Genomic DNA, 23,478 nt, shown 5'->3' on the forward strand with positions numbered 1-23,478 from the left:
ATTACAATGTAAACCTATGGGAAACAAAAAACGCTGTGCACATGCTGCGGAAAAAAACGCGCGGAAACGCAGCGGTTTACATTCCGCAGCATGTCACATCTTTCTGCGGATTCTGCAGCAGTTTTACAGCTGCTCCTATAGAAAACCGCAGTGAAATCCGCAGAAAAACCGCGGTATATCTGCAATAAATCTGCAGCAAAGACGCAGCGTTTTTGCCCTGCAGATTTATTAAATCCTCTGCGGATTTTTGCACGTAGCCTAACACTTGTGGAATTATATATTTAACAAAAAAGTGTGAAACAACTGAAAATATGTCTTATATTCTAGGTTCTTCAAAGTAGTCCCCTTTTGCTTTGATGACTGCTTTGCACACTCTTGGCATTCTCTTGATGAGCTTCAAGAGGTAGTCACCGAAAATGGTCTTCCAACCAGGGCTGTGGAGTCAGGAGTCTGAGTTAGTTTTGGTTGGAGTCGGTAGAAATGTACAGACTCCAGCTTTAAAAAACAATGTATTAATATTTCATAATTGAACTTTCATATGAATTTTATAAATGTTACTCAAATATATATGTTCTATCAAACTATGAACAACAGTGATAAGCAGATAAGAACACAGCCAGTACATTTCAGCAGAATTTTTCATGTGCACTAAAAGAAATTGAGAAAATTGACCGTTCATCAAAAATAACAGTGCAACAAGCGATTCCTCTGTATCCTGACGTTGTCAGAGATGTTGCCTGAGTGGTTACTGCTTTGCCACCAACCCAAGTTAGTGTAGAGAGGTTGTTCTCTGCTCTCAAATAATTAGATCAGATTTGAAGGCATCCATGAAGGAGGATCTGACAGAGGCAATACTTTTTCTGAGGACAAATGTATAGCTTTCTTCTTATTACCTCCATAAGTGTTTATTGCATATTTACTTACAAGAGTTTAGAAAAGTTTATAAAAGTTGTTTGCTATAGTCTAATTGTATTCTAATAAATATAGTTTTTCCTCTAAATGGTCTGATTACTTATATGATGGTGAGAAACTATATAAGCACGATGTTAATATTTGACAACAGTAAATTTATTGTTAAGAATTGGCCATTTATGATGGAGCCGGAGTCGGAACCTGATAAAATCCAGGAATCTGAGCCGCAACTGTGGCTTACCGACTCCACAGCCCTGTTTCCAGCAATATTGAAGGCGTTCCCAGAGATGCTTAGCACTTGTTGGCCCTTTTGCCTTCACTCTGCGCTCCAGCTCACCCAAAACCATCTCGATTGGGTTCAGGTCTGGTGACTGTGGATGCAGGTCATCTAGTGTAGCACCCCATCATTCGCCTTCTTGGTCAAATAGCCCTTACACAGCCTGGAGGTGTGTTTGGGGTCATTGTCCTGTTGAAAAATAAATGATAGTCCAACTAAACGCAAACCGGATGGAATAGCATGCCGCTGCAAGATGCTGTGGTAGCCATGCTGGTTCAGTATGCCTTTAATTTGGAATAAATCGCCAACAGTGTCACCAGCAAAGCACCCACACACCATCACACCTCCTCCTCCATGCTTCACGGTGGGAACTAGGCATGTAGAGTCCACCCGTTCACCTTCTCTGCGTCGCACAAAGACACGGTGGTTGCAACCAAAGATCTCAAATTTGGACTCATCAGACCAAAGCACAGATTTCCTCTGGTGTAATGTTCATTCCTTGTGTTCTTTAGCCCAAACAAGTCTCTTCTGCTTGTTGCCTGTCCTTAGCAGTGGTTTCCTAGCAGCTATTTTACCATGAAGGCCTGCTGCACAAAGTCTCCTCTTAACAGTTGTTGTAGAGATGTGTCTACTGTTAGAACTCTGTGTGGCATTGACCTGGTCTCTAATCTGAGCTGCTGTTAACCTGTGATTTCTGAGGCTGATGACTCTGATAAACTTATCCTCAGAAGCAGAGGTGACTCTTGGTCGTCCTTTCCTGGGGCGGTCCTCATGTGAGCCAGTTTCTTTGCAGCGCTTGATGGTTTTTGCCACTGAACTTGGGGACACTTTCAAAGTTTTCCCAATTTTTCGGACTGACTGACCTTCATTTCTTAAAGTAATGATGGCCACTCGTGTTTCTTTACTTAGCTGCTTTTTTCTTGCCATAGTACAAATTCTAACAGTCTATTCAGTAGGACTATCAGCTGTGTATCCACCAGACTTCTGCACAACACAACTGATGGCCCCAACCCCATTTATAAGGCAAGAAATCCCACTTATTAAACCTGACAGGGCACACCTGTGAAGTGAAAACCATTTCCGATGACTACCTCTTGAAGCTCATCAAGAGTGTGCAAAGCAGTCAACAAAGCAAAAGGTGGCTACTTTGAAGACCTAGAATTTAAGACCTATTTATTCGGATTCCCATGACAGCACTACGAGAGAGGGGATCCGCCCTTCAGGAACAGGAAACCTACAGATACAAAAGGGCGGTACCTCTCCCCATGCATCAGTTGGTTTCCTGTTCCTGGAGGGACAGGATCCTACAGATTTCATCTCGTAAGGAGCCCAGGCCGGCCGGTCGAATCTGGTAGCGGGGGGGTCTCCTACCTCGACCGGTGCGGAGAGTCCTGGAGACGCCACGGTGGTCCAGGCTGGACTGCACGTCAGTGGCGTTGGCAGCAGGGAGCAGGGTCCGGAGGATTCCTTGTCTCCAGAAGCCGGCGTTGGTAAGAGTTCTTTCCCCCCCCTGGGTCAGGCGGCGGCGGTGGTGTGCGGTGGTGTGGTTGCGGCGGCGGAAGTGGAGCGCCGTCCGGAGCACTGCTGGGCATTCCCGGCGTCCTGCATCGCTCACTGAGCGTTTCCGGAACGCTGGGGCGCCGGGGGTGGAGCCGGCAGGTGCTTCCGGTTCACAGGTTGACTGCGCATGCGCGGTCATTCCAAAATGGCGGCGCCCATGGTCCGGACGCCGGTTTTCCTGTATTACCACCGCTGACCTCCCAGCTGCAGCCTGATCATCAGGGGCCAATGGGGAGCACGCCAGAGGGCCTGCTGACCGGAATACAGGGGGATATAAGCAGGTGTTGGCGATAGAACCCTGCTTTTGGCCACAGCTTCATCATGGCAGATGATGGTGAGCAGCAGCCTCAGCTTCTGGATAAAGTGCGGCAGGAAGCCGTGGGGAAGGAGATCAGAAGTGACCAGTCCAGCCGTAAAAGCTCGCTCGTCCAGGCAAGGATCTAGAGCTTCGACTGGCAAGGAGCCCCCTCGTGTTCCGGTACCTTTTTCTTTGGCGTACACTGGTAAGTGATCTACGTGAATGTTCACTCAGTGACGCGGGCCCCTTACACTTTGTCATTCTAGGGGAAGAGAAGTGCAAAGTCGAAACATAAGGAGTGTGCCCTGTGTGAAGTCCCTTTACCAGATTCTTACCCTAAAAAATTGTGCGCCTCCTGTATACAACAGATGGTGAGGTCTACAGGAGTGGAAGGGGTTGAGTGACATCAGGCTAGATAGATGGTATCACCCTTATTGTCCTCCCCTAGGTAGCGGAAGAATCTGCTTCTACGGCTAGTCTAAAGGAGATGATCCGTATGGAAGTTAAGGAATCCCTGCGGTCTCTGTCCCAGGCGGGAAGTTCAAAACAGAGAGCTTCGGTGATCTCAGATTCTTCGGAGGAAGATAAGGACGAAGGTTCTTATGGCTCAATTCTCTCTTCCTCGTCATCGGAAGAGGAATCTGGCTGATTCTGCCTGCCTCTGGACCGGGTGGATAAACTAGTTAAGTCGGTCAGAAATACGATGGGCCTGGAAGAGCCTAAGACTCAGCTTTCCCGTCAGGAGCTAATGTTCAGCGGCTTGGAACACAAGAAACGCAGATCCTTCCCGGTGAATGATAAAATTCAAGACCTGATCCTCCGGGAATGGAAAAAACCGGAGAAGGTTCCTTGCCACCAGCTTTAAAACGCAGGTATCCCTTTGAGGATGCGGCTGTGGACACCTGGGACAAGGCCCCTAAATTAGATGCTGCAGTGGCAAAGGCATCTAAGAAAGCAGCATTACCTTTTGAGGACATGGGGTCCCTTAAAGACCCTCTTGACAGGAAGGCGGAGATCTTCCTTAAAGGTACGTGGGAGATGGCAGCCGGATCCTTGAGGCCAGCAGTGGCTGCGACTTGTACAGCCAGATCCCTAATGGTCTGGCTGGAACAATTGGAATCCCAGCTTAAAGAAGGCGCTTCCAGAAGTTCTATTCTAAGTGTGCTTCCAGTGATTCAGGATGCTGCGGCTTTCCTGTCAGACGCGTCGGTGGACTCGGTCAGAATGGCGGCCAGAGCAGCAGGACTCTCCAACGCGGCTCGTAGAGCCTTATGGTTGAAGTGTTGGTCGGGTGATATTCAGTCAAGATCCAAGTTATGCGCTATCCCATGTAAAGGGGAATATCACTTTGGGCCAACCTTGGATGAGCTGCTCGAAAAGGCTGGGGATGATAAGAAGAAATTCCCTAATTTGTCATCAGCTTCTTACCGGCGTCCATTCATCAGGAGGAGATTTGGTCGTGGAAGAAAGCGCGCATCCTCACCCTCTAGAGAGAATTTTAGATGGGAGGATAGACGCAGGAGAGGTACGGGTTACATGTTTCGCCGTTCCTCAAAAGAACGTAAGAAACCAGACCAATGACTAGCGATCCCTGTGGGAGGGAGATTGTCAGCTTTCTCTTCCGCATGGACTAACATCACAAATAGTGTCTGGGTCCGAGGTATTATATCGGAAGGTCTAAAGTTGGAATTTATTCACTGGCCTCGGGATAAGTTTATGCTAACCCCCTTACGTTCCTCCACTATTGAGCAGACGGCCTTAGAGTCAGAGGTCATGACTTTATGCCTTAAAAATGTACTGATTGAGGTTCCGGAGTCAGAGAGAGGGAGAGGATTCTACTCGCCTCTTTTTCTGATTCAAAAACCAGACAAATCATTCAGGACTATTATTAATCTTAAATCCCTTAATGAATACCTGGTTAATACTACCTTTAAAATGGAGTCAATCAGCTCTGCAATAAAGATGTTGTTTAAACACTGCTTCATGGTAGTTGTGGACTTAAAGGATGCATACTATCATGTTCCTATCCACGGAAACTTCCAGAGGTTTCTACGTGTGGCGGTGTCTATGGGAGGTATTGTTCGCCATTTTCAATTTAGAGCCCTTCCCTTCGGCCTCTCAGCATCTCCCCGGGTATTTACTAAAATAGTGGCGGAGGTCATGGCGCACTTACGTGAATCCGATATCCTCATTGTCCCTTATCTGGATGATTTCCTAATAGTTGGGAACTCAGTAGACCATTGCCTTACTCAGGTTAAAACGGCTATATCTAGGCTAGAGAATCTGGGCTGGATCATAAATTATGATAAATCCCGGTTACAACCCCTAAAAACCCAGAGATTCCTAGGACTGCTGTTAAATTCCGAGTCCCAGCAATGCTGTCTTCCTCCTGATAAATTACTTCATATTCAACAACAGGTGTTAAAAGCAATTAATAAACCATCCATGACCCTTAGACAGGCTATGTCTTTGTTAGGTTCCCTAACTTCCTGTATTCCCGCCGTCCGTTGGGCCCAGTTCCACTCCAGGCCTTTACAGTTTGACGTACTGCATTATGATAGAGCCTTACAGGGTTCCTTGCATGGTCAGATGACATTGAGTCCAGTGGTTCTTGCATCTCTTAGATGGTGGCTAGAGGAAGACAATCTGTCAGCAGGAGTTCCCTGGGTGACACAGGTGACTCGGGTAATCACAACGGACGCCAGCCCCACGGGGTGGGGGGCACATATGGGTGACGTGGTAGTTCAGGGTCTATGGGACCCCCAAACGTCAGCCTCTTCCAATCAGAAGGAGTTGATGGCAATTGAATTCTCAATTAAGAAACTCCTCGTGTATCTACAGGGTCACCATGTCAAAATCCTCTCCGACAATCAGGTGGCAGTGGCCTACGTGAATCACCAAGGTGGAACACGCTCCAAGTCCTTGATGGAAATAGCGGACCGCCTGCTCCAGATAGCGGAAAACCATTTTCTATCTTTATCCGCAGTACATATAAAAGGGAAGGAAAATATAAGAGCAGACTTTCTAAGTCGAAACACCTTAAGACAAGGAGAATGGTCTCTGAACACAAAAATCTTCAACCAGATTGTCCGCAGGTGGGGTCATCCAGAGGTGGACTTATTTGCCAACAAGGACAACAGAAAAACAAGAAAATTCTGTTCCTTGAATCCCAGGGAATATCCGCTGGCAGTGGATGCCTTCCTGATCAGATGGGATTTCCGGTTGGCTTATGTGTTCCCCCCGCTAAGCCTGATACCTCTGGTGGTCAGAAAGATAAGGGAGGATCAAGCGAGAATCATACTGATCGCTCCGTTCTGGCCCCGAAGGGCTTGGTTCTCCTGGCTCAGGACCATGTCTGTGGAAGACCCCTGGGTACTGCCGGACATTCCGGACTTACTCCATCAAGGTCCGATCAACCATCCACAAGTGAAGGGTCTCCATTTGACGGCATGGTCTTTGAGAGGTCACTGTTAAAAAAGAGGATTTTCTCCAAACCTCATTGATACCCTTATGAAGAGTAGGAAACTCATAACAACTAAGATCTACTCTAGAACTTGGAGGAAGTTTCTGGCTTCTTCAAATTTTAATATTGAAGAGGGTATACCAATCAACCAGATTCTAGAATTCCTGCAGAGGGGGCTAGAGCTAAATCTATCCACAAGTACACTAAAAGTACAAGTCTCAGCCCTAGGGGCCCTATTTTCTTGTAACATTGCTGGTAATTATTGGGTATCAAGGTTCATCAAAGCAGCTAGTAGATCCAGACCTATACACAGGAATAGGTCAATGCCTTGGGATCTCAACCTAGTCCTCTCAGCCTTGACTAAAGAACCGTTTGAGCCTTTACATTCAGCCTCACTTAAATTACTATCCCTCAAAACAGCATTTTTGGTGGCAATTACATCTGCTCGTAGGGTAGGAGACATACAGGCTCTTTCTAGGCTGTCCCCTTATACAGAATTTCTACAGGACAGAGTAGTCCTCAGACCAGATCCAGCTTATTTACCAAAAGTGGCCTCAGAATTTCACAGATCTCAGGAGAGTGTTACCGTCATTTCTCCCTAATCCTTCTAATTCCAAAGAGGAGTTACTCCATACATTAGATGTTAGGAGATGTCTATTAGAATATATATCAGTCACTAATGCTTGGAAGAGAGAGGATACGTTGTTTCTATCCTTCCAAGGTCCCAGGAAAGGTCTTAGAGTTTCAAAGTACACGCTAGCGAAGTGGATTAGGGAGGCTATCTCTCTGGCTTATACTGCAGGTGGAGGTCCAGCTCCGCAGAATCGGAGGGCACATTCCACCCGGGCCATGGCTACATCCTGGGCTGAAAGATCTGGAGTGTCGATCGACCAGATATGTAAGGCAGCTACATGGTCATCCCCTTCCACCTTTTTCAAGCACTATAGGTTGGACTTGGGGTTCTCTTCTGATCTCACCTTCGGGTTAAGGGTGCTGCAGGCTATAGTCCCTCCCTAAGGTAGTTTACATCTCTGTAATTCTCTCGTAGTGCTGTCATGGGAATCCGAATAAAGCATTAAGCTACTTGCGGGTAGCGGCATTTTTCGGAGGCCCATGACAGCACCCTTAGTTCCCTCCCTATTCACGTGGGGGTTGCACTTCCTATAGTGTATATATAATGAGATAGATAGATCTCACGTGTGGTATATAGTTCAATATGATGGATTATTTTTGTACATAAACAGTATATAATGTATATTTGTGTGCTACTAACCGCGGTAGTCCTCTCAGGCTCTGAAATACAACTGATGCATGGGGAGAGGTACCGCCCTTTTGTATCTGTAGGTTTCCTGTTCCTGAAGGGCGGATCCCCTCTCTCGTAGTGCAGTCATGGGCCTCCGAAAAATGACGCTACCCGTAAGTAGCTTAATGCTTTTCAGTTGTTTAACACTTTTTTGTTAAGGATATAATTCCTCATGTGTTAGTTCACAGTTTGATGCCTTCAGTGTAAATTTACAATTTTCATAGTCATGAAAATACAGAAAAATCTTTAACCCCTTCATGACCCAGCCTATTTTGACCTTAATGACCCTTTATGAGGTAATAACTCAGGAATGCTTCAACGGATCCTAGCGGTTCTGAGATTGTTTTTTCGTGACATATTGGGCTTCATGTTAGTTGTAAATTTAGGTCGATAATTTTTGCGTTTTTTTTGTGAAAAAAATGGAAATTTGGTGAAAATTTTGAAAATTTTGCAATTTTCAAATTTTGAATTTTTATTCAGTTAAACCAGAGAGTTATGTAACACAAAATAGTTAATAAATAACATTTCCCACATGTCTACTTTCCATCAGAACAATTTTGGAAACAACTTTTTTTTTTTTGCTAGGAAGTTATAAGGGTTAAAATTTGACCAGTGATTTCTCATTTTTACAACGAAATTTACAAAACCATTTTTTTTATGGACCACCTCACATTTGAAGTCAGTTTGAGGGGTCTATATGGCTGAAAATACCCAAAAGTGACTCCATTCTAAAAACTACACCCCTCAAGGTGCACAAAACCACATTCAAGAAGTTTATTAACCCTTCAGGTGCTTCACAGCAGCAGAAGCAACATGGAAGGAAAAAATTAACATTTAACTTTTTAGTCACAAAAATGATCTTTTAGCAACAATTTTTTTATTTTTCCCAAGTGTAAAAGGAGAAACTGGACCCCAAAAGCTATTGTACAATTTGTCCTGAGTACGCAGATACCCTATATGTGGGGGGGAACCACTGTTTGGGCGCACGACAGGGCTCGGAAGGGAAGGAGCACCATTTGACTTTTTCAATGAAAAATTAGCTCCAATCGTTAGCGGACACCATGTCGCATTTGGAGAGCCCCTATGTGCCTAAACATTGGAGCTCCCCCACAAGTGACCCCATTTTGCAAACTAGACCCCCCAAGGAGCTTATCTAGATGCATAGTGAGCACTTTGAACCCCCAGGTGCTTCACAAATTGATCCGTAAAAATGAAAAAGTACTTTTTTTCACAAAAAAAATTCTTTTAGCCTCAATTTGTTCATTTCCACATGGGCAACAGGATAAAATGGATCCTAAAATTTATTGGGCAATTTCTCCTGAGTACACTGATACCTCACATGTGGGGGTAAACCACTGTTTGGGCACACGGCAGGGCTCGGAAGAGGAGCGCCATTTGACTTTTTGAATGAAAAATTGGCTCCAATTGTTAGCGGACACCATGTGGCGTTTGGAGAGCCCCTGTGTGCCTAAACATTGGAGCTCCCCACAAGTGACCCCATTTTTTAAACTAGACCTCCCATGGAACTAATCTAGATGTGTGGTGAGCACTTTAAACCCCCAAGTGCTTCACAGAAGTTTATAACACAGCCGTGAAAATAAAAAATCATTTTTCTTTCCTCAAAAATTAATTTTTAGCAAGCTATTTTTTATTTTCACAAGAGTGACAGGAGAAATTGGACCCCAAAAGTTACCTGTGAAAATAAAAAATCATTTTTCTTTCCTCAAAAATTTATATTTTAGCAAGCAATTTTTTATTTTCACAAGGGTAACAGGAGAAATTGGACCTCAATATTTGTTGCCTAGTTTGTCCTGAGTACGCTGATACCCCATATGTGGGGGTAAACCAGTGTTTGGGCACACATCGGGGCTCGAAAGGGAAGTAGTGAAGTTTTGAAAGGCAGACTTTTATGGAATGGTCTGCGGGCGTCACGTTTCATTTGCAGAGCCCCTGATGTGCCTAAACAGTAGAAACCCCCCACCAATGACCACATTTTGGAAGCTAGACCCCCCAAGGAACTTATCTAGATGTGTGGTGAGCACTTTTTACCCCCAAATGCTTCACAGAAGTTTATAACGCAGAGCCGTGAAAATAAAAAAACTTTTTTTTTTTTCTTCAAAAATGATTTTTAGCCCGCAATTTTTTACTTTCACAAGGGTAACAGGAGAAATTGGTTTCCAAAAGTTGTTGTCCAATTTGTCCTGAGTACGCTGATACCCCATATGTGAGGGGGAACCACCGTTCGGGCGCATGGCAGAGCTCGGAAGGGAAGGAGCGCCATTTGGAATGCAGAGTTAGATGGAATGGTCTGCACGCGTCACATTGCGTTTGCAGAGCCCCTAATGTACCTAAACAGTAGAAACCCCCCACAAGTGACCCCATATTGGAAACTAGACCCCCAAGGAACTTATCTAGATGTGTTGAGAGAACTTTGAACCCCTAAGTGTTTCACTACAGTTTATAACGCGGAGCCGTGAAAACAAAAAATCATTTTTTTTCCCACAAAAAGGGTTTTTTAGCCCCCCAAATTTTTATTTTGCCAAGGGTAACAAGAGAAGTTGGACAAAAAATTTGTTGTCCAATTTGTCCTGAGTACACTGATACCCCATATGTTGGGGTAATCCCCTGTTTGGGCGCACGGGAGAGCTCGGAAGGGAAGGAGCACTGTTTTACTTTTTCAATGCAGAATTGGCTGGAATTGAGATCGGACGCCATGTCACGTTTGGAGAGCCCCTGATGTGCCTAAACAGTGGAAACCCCCAATTCTATCTCCAACCCTAACCCCAACACTCCCCTAACCCTAATCCCAACCCTAATCCTAACCCTACCCTAATTCCAACCCTAACCCTGATCCCAATCCTAACCCTGCCCCAACCCTAACCCTAATGGGATAAACTGGGGCTGGGGGGTGATCAGCGGGGCAGGGGAGGACATCAGGGGGGCGATCCACAAGGCAGGGGGGAGATCCGCGGGGCAGGGAAGGACCTCAGCGGGGCAGGGGAGAACATCAGCAGGGTAGGGGAGGACATCAGCGGGGCAGGGGGTGATCCACAGGGCAGAGGGACATCAGTGGGGCAGGGGAGGACATCAGCGGGGTAGGGGAGGACATCAGCGGGGCAGGGGGCGATCCACCGGGCAGGCGGGAGACCTGCGGGGCAGGGGAGAACATCAGCAGGGCAGGGGGCAATCCACAGGGCAGGGGGGAGGTCTGCGGGGCAGGGGAGAACATCAGCAGGGCAGGGGAAGACATCAGCAGGGCAGGGGGAGATCTGCGGAGCAGGGGGGGGCATCAGCGGGGCAGGGGGCAAACCACAGGGCAGGGGGGACATCAGCGGGGCAGGAGGGAGATCAGGGGGATCACTAGGGCGGGGGCTGTCAGGTGCGATGCAGCAGAAGGAGGAAATGGAGCCGGCAGCAGCAGGGGGGTGATCTCCGGGGGAGGGGGCAATCACCAGGGGCAGGGGGGAGGGAGCGAAGGTCGGGGGAGGGAGCGAAGGTCGGGGGCATGAGCAGGAGAAGGTCGGAAGCAGAGGGGAGCACCTGGCGGTGGCGGCCACTGCAGCGGCGGTGGCGATGACTGCAGCAGCGGCGGCGGCGATCGCTGTATGTGGCAGGGCAGTATACAGGCACCTCGCTGTTCAGCTTCCATGGAAGGTATGAAGCTGGACAGCGAGGCAGCCATGATTTTCTCCGCCCCCCCCACATCTGAATGGAGAGCTAGCATCACATGGACGCTGGCTTCAATCAGATCTGGGGGGTGGTGACAAAGTGGTCACCAGGGCGATCGTAGCCAAGTGGGGGCTAAACCCCCCCCCCCCCCCCCCCCTCATTTGTTGATCACATACAGCTGTAGGGAGATTACTGCAAGATACCCGACATCCCCACACGGTCTCGGACAATCAGCGTCCCGGAAGTCCTAACTGCGCATGTCCGGTGGTCACCTAGGTAACGTGACCACACCATCCAAAACGCACATATAAATCCAACACCACGGAAACCTATACCGCAAATATGCAGCAGTGTCTATCCGGTTCCTATGTCCGAAGCACCCGCACCACTACAAGTGTACTGCCCCCGAGTATTGCCAATCCAGAGTACCCGGGCATACAATTCCCATTGTTGTGATCAACAAATGAGTAAGTACTATATAATCCAGGATAGGCTAGCCACATTATCCTTGTTACCCCTGATGAAGTCACTATTGTGACGACACGCGTCGGGTTGACCACATGGGAACTGGCTCCCTCCTCCCTACATTTCCTCCTGAGCGGTATGATTGAACATTGATCATTGAATATGAGCCTGTCCATTAGGGGTTTATTATAATCATTTGTATCTAGTGTTTTGTATAGCGAATTTATATTCCCCTTCTGTTTTTGTAATAGCTTGGTCTCTACTTGCCCCACTGCCGTATCCCTCTCTTTATATTGGAGATTTTTGTTCACCTGTGTATTTGTGGGTACTTATGCGATCATTGGCTACAGGTATACTAGGGCGAGACATTGCTTGGTGGTATTTGTCGCTTTACTATTAGCAGGGAAGGCTTTGCTCTAGGGGGGGGAGGGAGGTGGGGGCTGGGAATCCTGTGTGGTTTTTCTTGGGTTAACTTGTATTTTTGTTTGTGTGGATTTTTTTAAGTGTTTTTAAATTTACATATGTGGTTTAGGACTTGTTATCAATAAACTTTGTTATATCTCTGTGATCCCTGCGTATCTGCATGTTTCTTTTCTTTTGGTTTAAATGTGTCTTGTGTTTAACATGCAGCAGGTTGAGCACTATTACTAAAATATAGGATGGTGCCTTCTTCTTAGTAGTTTACTAGTGTACTCACCTGCTCCTGGCGCGGTCCCTGCAGGTACCTGGTTCTCCCGGCGCCTCAGCTTCTTCCTGTATTGAGCGGTCACATGGTACCGCTCATTACAGTAATGAATATGCGGCTCCACCTCCCATAGGGCTGGAGCCGCATATTCATTACTGTAATGAGCGGTACCATGTGACTGCTCAATACAGGAAGAAGCTGCGGCGCCAGGGAACCAGGGACTGCACCGCGCCAGGAGCAGGTGAGTATAATGGGGAGGGGGAGCGCAGCCCTGCACAATATTCACCTTTCCTCGTTCCAGCCACCGCTCCGTCTTCAGCAGTGACACTCAGGTCAGAGGGCGCTGTAACGTGGCTAGTGCGCGCCCTCTGCCTGAACGTCAGTGCTGAAGACGGAGCGGCGGCTGGAACAAGGAAAGGTGAAAATTGAAAGTGCCGGGGGCCTGAGCGACGAGTGGAGTATGTGTGTTTTTTTTTTGTATATATATATATATTCACAGCAAATGGTGCAAGTGTCTGTATGGAGCATCTTATGGGGTCATAATCGACGTTTGTGCAGCATTATATGGGGCAACTATCTTTATGGAGCATCTTAAGGGGCCATAACATTTGTGCAGCACTATATGGGGAAAATATCTCTCTGGAGCGTCTTATGAGGCCATAACCAACATTTGTGCAGCATTATATTGGGCAAATGTGTCGATGGAGCATCTTATGGGGCCATTATTAACCTTTATGCATGATTATATGGGGCATATTTTAATATGGAGCATCTTATTGGGCCCACCATGAACTTTATGGAGCATTATATGGAGCTCCTGATTCAATGTGGATATTCAAAAACACTGTCTCAATTAATTTTACTTTTATTGGTATCTACCGTATATACTCGAGTATAAGCCGAGATTATCAGCCCAAATTTTTGGGCTGAAAGTGCCCCTCTCGGCTTATACTCGAGTCAAGGTGGGTGGCAGGGTCGGCGGGTGAGGGCGCTGAGGCATACTTACCTGCTTCCAGCGGTCCTGACGCTCCCCCTGCCGTCCCACGGTCTTCGGTGCTGCAGTTCTTCCTCTATCAGCGGTCACGTGTGACCGCTCATTAGAGAAATGAATAGGCGGCTCCACCTCCCATAGGGGTGGAGCCGCCTATTCATTTCTCTAATCAGCGGTAACGGTCACCGCTGATAGAGGAAGAAGCTGCGGCACCGAAGACAGCTGTCCGGGAGAAGGACCAGGTAAGTATCCGCATAGTCACCTGTCCACGTTCCAGCCGCCGGGCGTCGCTCCATCTTCCCGGCGTCTCTGCGCTCTGACTGTTCAGGTCAGAGGGCGCGATGACGCATATAGTGTGCGCGGCGCCCTCTGCCTGATCAGTCAGTGCAGAGACGCCGGGACCGGACGACGGGAGCTGCAAGCAAGAGAGGTGAGTATGTGGTTTTTTTTTTTGTTTTTTTTTTTACTGCAGCAGCAGCAGCGACAATGGCACAGCTTTCTATGGGGAAATATGAACGGTGCAGAGCACTATATGGGGCACAGCTATAGGGCAATAATGAACGGTGCAGAGCACTATATGGGGCACAGCTATAGGGCAATAATGAACGGCGCAGAGCACTATATGGGGCACAGCTATAGGGCAATAATGAACGGTGCAGAGCACTATATGGGGCACAGCTATAGGGCAATTATAAACGGTACAGAGCACTATATGGGGCACAGCTATAGGGCAATAATGAACGGCGCAGAGCACTATATGGGGCACAGCTATAGGGCAATAATGAACGGTACAGAGCACTATATGGGGCACAGCTATAGGGCAATAATGAACGGTGCAGAGCACTATATGGGGCACAGCTATAGGGCAATAATGAACGGTGCAGAGCACTATATGGGGCACAGCTATAGGGCAATAATGAACGGTGCAGAGCACTATATGGGGCACAGCTATAGGGCAATAATGAACGGTGCAGAGCACTGTATGGGGCACAGCTATGGAGCAATAATGAACGGTGCAGAGCACTATGTGGGGCACAGCTATAGGGCAATAATGAACGGTGCAGAGCACTATATGGGGAACAGCTATAGGGCAATAATGAACAGTGCAGAGCACTATATGGCACAGCTATGGGGAAATAATGATCTATTTTTATTATTGAAATTCACCGGTAAATGCTGCATTTCCACCCTAGGCTTATACTCGAGTCAATAAGTTTTCCCAGTTTTTTTGTGGCAAAATTAGGGGGTCGGCTTGTACTCAAGTGTATACGGTATATTTGGTATTATTGCAAATAAAGCAGCAACTTTGTTTGTACTTGGGTTTTCGGTGCTTGTTTTTATCAGTCTGGATTAATGGGACCCTGTCATCTTTTGTGGTTGTAAAGCTATAAAAGCGCATACCTTGTTGGTTGTTTTTTTTTTTTTAATGGTAAGTGCATAATATTAATTCACCTTTTTATAATTTTTTTGTTGTTTCAGTGCCCTGATTCCAACAGTGGAAATTTTGAAGAACAGATACAGCTTGTCATCTGTGTCCTGACGCCCCGCTATGTCTCTTGCGTATTGTAGACTGCGAGAAATCCATTTGACAACAAACCAGCACGTATTTGATGTCATGGGCTGTGAGCATTCAAGTGCAGAAACCTTGAAACCGTGGCATGTCTTAGACTTTTTAATTCGCAGGACCTATTAATCATTGGATTACCGTATGTTTGGATATAAGGAATCTTTGACTACACCAGGAAAATTTATAATTTATTTATAAGAGATTGTTAGTGATGACCTGTTCTGTTAAAAAGTAGAGCAAGTCATTGTTTATTACAGATGGACACTTTATTTTTAAAGCACCAGACTTCGATTATTTACTGTAGGCCGTTTACAGACAAATGCGTTTTTGCATCTTTATTACGGTTAATTCTATCCTGACTTCTAGTCTACGTAACAGAACAAATAAGCAGCCTAAAGATCTGGGCCAACTCATTAGCCCTATGGCTGTGCCCGGATTTACAGGCATAATACTACACATTTTGCATGTCTGAATCCTGCCTTAAAGTTCTGTGTTTTTTTTTTTTTTTAAATTGAAATAAAACCCACCAGAACTGTTTTCAACTTTGCAATTGCTACTTGTGTTCTTATACAAAACGCTATACCAACAGAATATTTTTTTTTTCCCTATAGCAAAAGCAGGAAAGTTGTAATACTGCTACTGAACTCCACAAACTTGATTAAAATATTAAAATATCAACCGTCAACAATTAAAAAAAAAAAATCACCTATCCTGAAAGGCTTTTTTTTAATCAGGCTTTACTCCTACTCTATTCATTCTCTGGGAAAAGCTGTGCTTGGCAGCCCTATAGGGAATGAATGGAGTGGTAGTCAAGTTTGCGCACTGCCATTCCATTGTTCCAGGGAGAAATATGCCCTTTTTCTCTTCGCCATGACAGCACCCACTGAGAGGAGATCCGCCCCTAGGAACAGGAAAGCTACAGAGAGATAAAAGGGGCGGCCCCCCTCGCTCCCTCAGTTGGTTTCCTGTTCCTAAAGGAACCTATGAAGAAGATCGCAAGACCCGGAAGTGATGCACATTCGGGTGAAAATTAAAAAAACAAAAACAAATGTGGTTTCCGTCACTAATGGTGGAAGCTGCATAAAAGCATCGGCTACAGGCTTACTGGTGTGCAGGGATGTCCTCCCCAAATGATCCCGCTATGCACCCACTTGAGGAAATGGTGGTGTCCACGGCAGCAGGACGCTGCAGACAGAGCGGTTCCACGGACAAGAGTGGAACAAGCAAGAAGTCAAGTCACTCTACGCCTCAGCCTTTGCCTCTGCAGCCAGTACCTTGATGACAAACTTCACTGGGTGGGTGTTACTAGTCACGCCTATGAAGCTGACAGTCCCTTCTTTCTATATACCCCTTAAGGCTAAAAAGACCAGAAAATCCAAACATAAAGAATGTGCCCTGTGTTCCCAGCCCCTTCCGGACAATTTTACCAAGAGGCTACATCAGATCTGCATTGGGCAGACTCTGCAAGAGGAGAGTCCTCAGTGAGAACAGAGGGCATTAGACTTATGTTTAGAGAAGAGCTACAGGCCCTGGGGGGTTCCGGCAGCACTAAAAGGCAGAGGCCCAACAGGGAATATACCTCCCCTAGGTCCAGATTATCTTCGACTAGTAGCAAACTTGGCTCAGACTCTTCCCGGGAGTCATTATCAGAAGAGGAGGAGCATACTTGTTTTCTGACAAACGGATCGGTTCGGAGGACTATGTGGTTGACGGATACTAAAGATCCCAAAACTCCCCAAGAAATTGTTTGCAGGTCTCTCTCAGGTGAAAAGGCGCACATTCCCGGTAATTACAGCGATAAAAGATCGAATGAAAAATAAATGGGATAAGCAAAGGCAGATAAGTTTTCTTCCGTCAACATCTAAGCAGCGATATCCCTTTGATGAAGATCTAGCTTCTTGGGTAAAAGTTCCCAAAGTAGATGCAGGCATAGCCTCCACCTTGCGTCGTTCTTCCTTGCCAGTAGAAGACTCAGGAATGCTAGCCTACCCCCTGGATTGTAAAGCTGATACGATCCTTAAAAGTTCCTGGGAGTCATGCACTAGAGCCTTCAAGCCAGCAGTATCTGCCACCTGCACCGTGAGACCCTTTCTGGTATGGTTAGACCAGTTAGAGAAGAATATAAAAACCAGTCTTTCTAGAGACAAATTATGTTCCTCTATCCCTCTAATCAGAGGTGCAGCAGCCTTCATGGCAGGTGCCTCGGCTGATTCCCTGCACCTAGCGGCCAAATCGGCTGGGTTAACCAATGCAACCCATCGGACCTTATGGTTAAAAGGCTGAAAAGGTGACGCACAGACCAAATCTAGACTCTGCGCCATACCATGCCAGGGTGAGTACCTGTTTGGCACGGTATTGGATGAAATTCTCACCAAAGCAGGTTAAAGAAAGAAGGGGTTCCCTAATGCAAATATTCCATCCTATAGGAGAGCTTTCAGAAAGCAGTCATTCGGCAGAAAGATGGACTATAGGAACCAAGACCACTGGGGCAACGAAGAAGCCAAGCAAAAAGGTGCCCTGTTTAGCAGACGTCCCTTCAAGAGTGGAGATAAATCCCGGTAGCTCCGACCTGCCGGTGGGTGACAGGTTATTACTCTTCTGCCAGCAATGGAATGCAATAACTGCTAATTCCTGGGCCGTTAGCCTCGTGACATCTGGCTTAAGATTAGAGCAGGGGTCCCCAACTCCAGGCCTCGAGGGCCGCCAACAGTGCAGGTTTTCAGGATTTCTTTAGTATTGCATCGGTGGTAATGTGATCATCTGCACAGGTGATGATTCCAACCCCTGTGCAATACTAAGGAAATCCTGAAGACCTGCACTGTTGGCGGCCCTCGAGGCTTGGAGTTGGGGACCACTGGATTAGAGTTTGCTCGGGTTCCTCTGGACACCTTCCTATTGCCTTCTCTAAAGTCTCAGGCTCAGCAAGAGGCTTGAGTTGGAAATTAAGGGTCTGTTTTCTAAACGTGTTGTAGTAGAGGTTCCGGTAGACCAATGGGAAAAAGGATTTTACCCCCCCCCCCACCCTATTTCTGGTCTTTAAGCCAGATGGCTCTTATAGGACCATAATTAATTTAAGGAGGCTGAATACCTTTCTAAGATCTTGGACCTTCAAGATGGAATCCATCTGGTCAGCCATAAAACTTTTATTTCCCATGTGTTTCATGGCAGCACTGGATCTCCAGGATGCATATTATCATCTTCCAGTACATGTTTTGCATCACAATACCTCAGAGAGGCGGTCATGTTACGTCAAGTCAGTCATCTTCAGTTCGCGGCGATGCCCTTCGCGTTGTCCATGGCGCCCCGGGTCTTCACCAAATTAATTGCTCGAGGTGATGTCACATGTACAGTTAAAGGACACTTTAATAGTCCCATACCTGGACGATCTTCTGGTGGTAGAAAACTCCGCCTTCCAATGTGAGCAGCAGCTGGTTGATGTAATTTCATCTTTGCAGGCTTTGGGTTGGCTGATCAACTGGAGCAAATCCAGGTTGCTTCCAATAACCTGCCAGACGTTCCTGGGCCTTCATCTGGACTCTAAGTCAGAAATACCTCCTTCCGAAAGCAAAGAAATTAACAATAGTTAATAAAGTACGTTCAGCAGTTGACAACCCTAGAATGTCCCTGAGGGAGGCTATGTCTCTGCTTGGCTCCCTTACATCATGTATTCCTGCAGGACTGTGGGCCCAGTTCCATACTAAACAGTTACAGCAGGCCATCCTACAGGAGGAGAAAAGACTGCAGGGACAGTTAGAGGCAGTAATATTGCTATCGACTGAAGTAGTTGGATCCCTGGCATGGTTTCTAGATCCAAACCACCTCTCGAGAGGAGTTCCGTGGGTTGTAAGACCCTTAAATATAGTTTCTACAGATGCTAGTCCCTTTTGGATGGGGAGCGCATTTGGGGGAAAACAGTGCAGGGACAGTGGTCCATAAGTGAAGAGAATGACTCATCCAATTTGAGGGAGTTAAAAGCCATTCATAATGCCATATGTAAACTTCTTCCACAGCTGAAAGGAACTCGTGCAAGAGTTCTATCAGACAACATCACCGCGGTAGCCTATTTAAATCGAGAAACACATCAGGAACTCTGATGTCTACCGCGGACAGAATCTTAAGACTGGCCGAAAGTCATCTCTTGTCCCTGTCAGCTCTGCACATAAGGGGATTAGACAACTCCATAGCAGATATCCTCAGTCGCTATACCCTGCATCAAGGGGATTGGGTGCTCAGCCGCTGCATCTTCAAGAGGATAACGGACATGTGGGGCATGCCAGAGATAGACCTCTTTGCTACAAGAAACAGGCAGGTCGAAAGGTTCGCTTCACTATTCAGAGGACCATCCAGATATTCTCGACTCCCATCAATCCCCATGGACCTTTCATCAGGCTTATGCCTTTCCCCAATGATAATTCTGCCGATAGTCATCAGAAAAATAAGGGAAGATGGAGCGAAAGTGATCCTGATAGTCCCGTTTTGGCCCAAGAGGCTGTGGTTTTAATAGCCCAGGGCCATGTCAGTCTCTGAACCTTGGATCCTCCCTTGGGATCAGGACCTGATCTCTCAAGGGCCCTTCTATCATTCTCGGGTGAAGGGCTACGCCTGACTGTATGGAACTTTAGAGGCAGTTACTGAGACTAAGGGGATTTTCAGAGAATTTAATTGATACCCTCCTGCACAGTAGGAAAGAGGCCACAACCATAATTTACACTAATGTGTGGAAAAAATTTCTTAGTTTCCGTTCGGTGGCCCATTCTAATGAGGTACCTATCCCTGCTATCTTAGAATTCCTGCTGAGGTCGTGAGTTAGGAATATCTGTAAACACCTTGAAAGATCAAATATCTGCTCTGAGAGCCTTTTATAGTTGCAATGTTGCTGTTGACAGATGGGTGGCCCAGTTTGTTTCAGCATGTCAGTGAGCGGGCCCAGTACATATTACTCAGATGCCACCTTGGGATCTCAATCTAGTTCTAGATGCATTGACAGGGGTCCCATTTGAACCATTACACTCCGCCTCAATAAAGTACATTTCATTAAAGACTGCCATTTCTCCTTCGCCTCATTGGGGGACACAGACCATGGGTGTATGCTGCTGCCACCAGGAGGCTGATACTAAGTAATACAAAAAAAGTTAGCTCCTCCCCTGCAGTATACATCCTCCTGCTGGCTCCCAGCTAACCAGTTCTTGCTTAGTGTCTGTAGGAGGCACACGGACGGGGTCTGCTATTCAGACCCAAAGAACTTTTTTACCGTTTTTTACTTTTTACTACAGTCGAATGGGGCGACGGATTCTTTCATGTTCCGATCTCCCCGAACCAACAACAGGCGAGCACGGGAGTTTCACCTCTCCGTATCCTCTCCTGCGACGTGGGAAGCCACTGCCTGAGCTGATTCTAGGGGCGACGGGCCCCTTCAAGGGCACCGATCTCCCCCCTTCCTTATCAGACGAGCACTGGAGTTTCACCTTCAGTATCCTCTTCTGCAGCCAGGTCTATTGCCGGACATTCAGCCCTGTCCACCAGGTTTTACCCTCGGCTGTACAGAGGCACCTTCCAGCGTGGCGTCCGAGCAGCCCCCACTGCATCACCACTGAAAAAGCGGATGATGGAAGGAGGCAGACGGTTCCTCTCCACCCCCCTTTTGCAGGGATGGTGGATGGAGGCTCCCCAACCCTGCAGTCCTATCTACCCGGGCACAGCTCTGAGCTGCAGCATCTGCCAATATTGGGGTAAGTGCTGTGAGATTTCGTTCTTTCCGGCGGTCAGAGGAGGGCTCCATAGCGGCAGGGTCTCCACAGAACTTCGTGGCCCTTTTCCCTCTCTCTGCGGGTGCGCGCCGGCCGAAGCCATAAATTTAGTCCCCGGCTTCGGCCCTGTTTAGGCCGCATCCCGGGAAGCCCCGCCCACCGCCGGCATCCTTCTAGCGGCCGCCCCCCTATTCAGGTGCTTCTCGTTCCTGACGAGATCTCGGCGGCCATCTTCTTCCTCCTCCATTGCCGGTCACTATTTCTTCTGGAGGGGGCTGCGGCCGGCTGTTTTTCAGCGCTGAAGTCAGCGCTATTCCAGACGGGGGACTCAGAATCTGAGTAAGGTGGATTGCCTAATATCCCCCCGCCCCCTTCCCCCCCCGCACGCATCCCGGCAGCATTAAGGGACTAGTTTTCCCTGTTTTTATATACTTAAGGCCTGCAATCTCTGGTGCTCCTGCAACTAGAGAGTGTATAGTACAGTGGTAAGGTGCACAGGCTTGCAAACAGAGCTGTGAGTTCCCAGCAACGAAAGTTAATTTTTAACCTCCGATCTCACGACCTCATTCCCTGGTATTTGATACTCTGCCCAGTAGTCGCTGGGCCCATAGGTGCATCCCCAGCTTTCCATGACTTTTTAATAAACCCAGGACCAGCATTCCCTGGTCTTAAGGGTCCCCTAGTTTTAAAAGGGTCACATCCCCAGCATTCTCTGCTCTGCCAGAAACCGGTCACCTTTTCCTTAGTCCTTAATCAGGCCAGTATGCCCTGGTCTTAAAGGCACATGGCCAGTATGCCCTGGTCTTAAAGGCGCATGACCAGCATTCCTGTTCTTAAAGGCACATGACCAGCATTCCTCTCATGACCAGTATTCCTGGTCTTAAAGGCACGTGACCAGCATGTTCTGGTCTTTAAGACACGTGACCAGTATACCCTGGTCTTAAAGACACGTGTCCAGTATACCCTGGTCTTAAACGCAATAACCAGTATGCCCTGGTCTTAAAGACACGTGTCCAGTATACCCTGGTCTTAAACGCAATAACCAGTATGCCCTGGTCTTAAAGGCACATGACCAGTATCCCCTTGTCTTAAACGCAATAACCAGTATGCCCTGGTCTTAAAGGCACATGACTAGTACGTCCTGGTTTTCAAGACACATGACCAGTATGCCCTGGTCTTAAACGCAATAACCAGTATGCCCTGGTCTTAAAGGCACATGACTAGTACGTCCTGGTTTTCAAGACACATGACCAGTATGCCCTGGTCTTAAAGGCACATGACCAGTATCCCCTTGTCTTAAACGCAATAACCAGTATGCCCTGGTCTAAAAGGCACATGACTAGTACGTCCTGGTTTTCAAGACACATGTCCAGTATGCCCTGGCTTTCAAAGGCACATCACCAGTATGCCCTGGTCTTAAAGGTACACGACCAGTATGCCCTGGTCTTTAAGGCACGTGACCATTATGGCCCGGACTTAAAGGCTCAGGACCAGTACGCCCTGGTCTTAACGCAAGTGACCAGCATGCCCTGGTTTTAAGGGCACATGACCAGTATCTCCTGGACTTAAAGGTACATGACTAGTATGTCCTGGGTCTTAAGGGCTCATGACCAGTAGGCCCTGGTTCTCGAAGGCACTTGTCCAGCATGCCCTACTTTTAAAGGCACATGAACAGTATGTCATCTTACTAAAGGCACAAGACCAGTATTCCCTGGTCTTTAAAGGCTCATGACCAGTAACCCCTAGTCTTAAAGGCGCATGACCAGTATTTACTGGTCTTAAGGGCACATCATCTATCCTAAGCTGGTCACCCTAACTGAGCTCTGGAGCACTCAACATGCTCCCTCTCCTACAATGGGAGCCGTCGGCTAGCAGGGGCCGCAAGTATTCTAGAAAAACGTACAGGTTCTAGAAAATCTCCATCAACAAATTGACGGGTGATGCACTGGACAGAAACCTCTAAATAGGATGCCATACCTGGTCGGAATTTTATGGGCGACGGGTCCCTTAAAGGGCTCCGATTTCCCCCCACACCTTCAACAGACGAGCACACGGAGTGTCGCCTCCATGTATCTTCTTCTGCATCCAGGTCTATCGCCACAACCTGCCCTGTCCACTCGGAAACCTCAATTCTGGGGATGTACGGAGGCACACATTTGTGGCGTCCCAACAAGGAGGGTTTCCCCCCCTTTGTATCAGATGCAAGAAAGCGGACGATTCCTCTCCACGTCCCTGTTAAAGGGAACCTGTCACCTGAATTTGGCGGGACTGGTTTTGGGTCATATGGGCGGAGTTTTCGGGTGTTTGATTCACCCTTTCCTTACCCGCTGGCTGCATGCTGGCTGCAATATTGGATTGAAGTTCATTATCTGTCCTCCATAGTACACGCCTGCACAAGGCAAGATTGCTTTGCGCAGGCGTGTACTATGGATATTGCACAATATTGCAGCCAGCATGCAGCCAGCGGGTAAGGAAAGGGTGAATCAAACACCCGAAAACTCCGCCCATATGACCCAAAACCAGTCCCGCCAAATTCAGGTG

The 23,478-nt window shown here is 47.3% G+C and overlaps 1 protein-coding gene across 2 annotated transcripts in view; it reads left to right on the forward strand.

Annotated features, from left to right (window-relative positions):
• Positions 1–15,732, forward strand: part of YRDC (yrdC N6-threonylcarbamoyltransferase domain containing) — a 37,417-nt gene extending 21,685 nt beyond the window's left edge. For both annotated transcript variants that reach the window (XM_069757112.1, XM_069757111.1), the window contains one exon: positions 15,103–15,732. In XM_069757112.1, coding sequence (XP_069613213.1) covers positions 15,103–15,163 — 61 coding nt within the window. In that variant the 3' untranslated portion in view covers positions 15,164–15,732. The remainder of the gene's footprint in view (positions 1–15,102) is intronic.
• Positions 15,733–23,478: the final 7,746 nt, after the last annotated feature.

Source organism: Ranitomeya imitator, chromosome 3 (genome assembly GCF_032444005.1).
Source record: "Ranitomeya imitator isolate aRanImi1 chromosome 3, aRanImi1.pri, whole genome shotgun sequence".
NCBI lineage: Eukaryota > Metazoa > Chordata > Amphibia > Anura > Dendrobatidae > Ranitomeya > Ranitomeya imitator.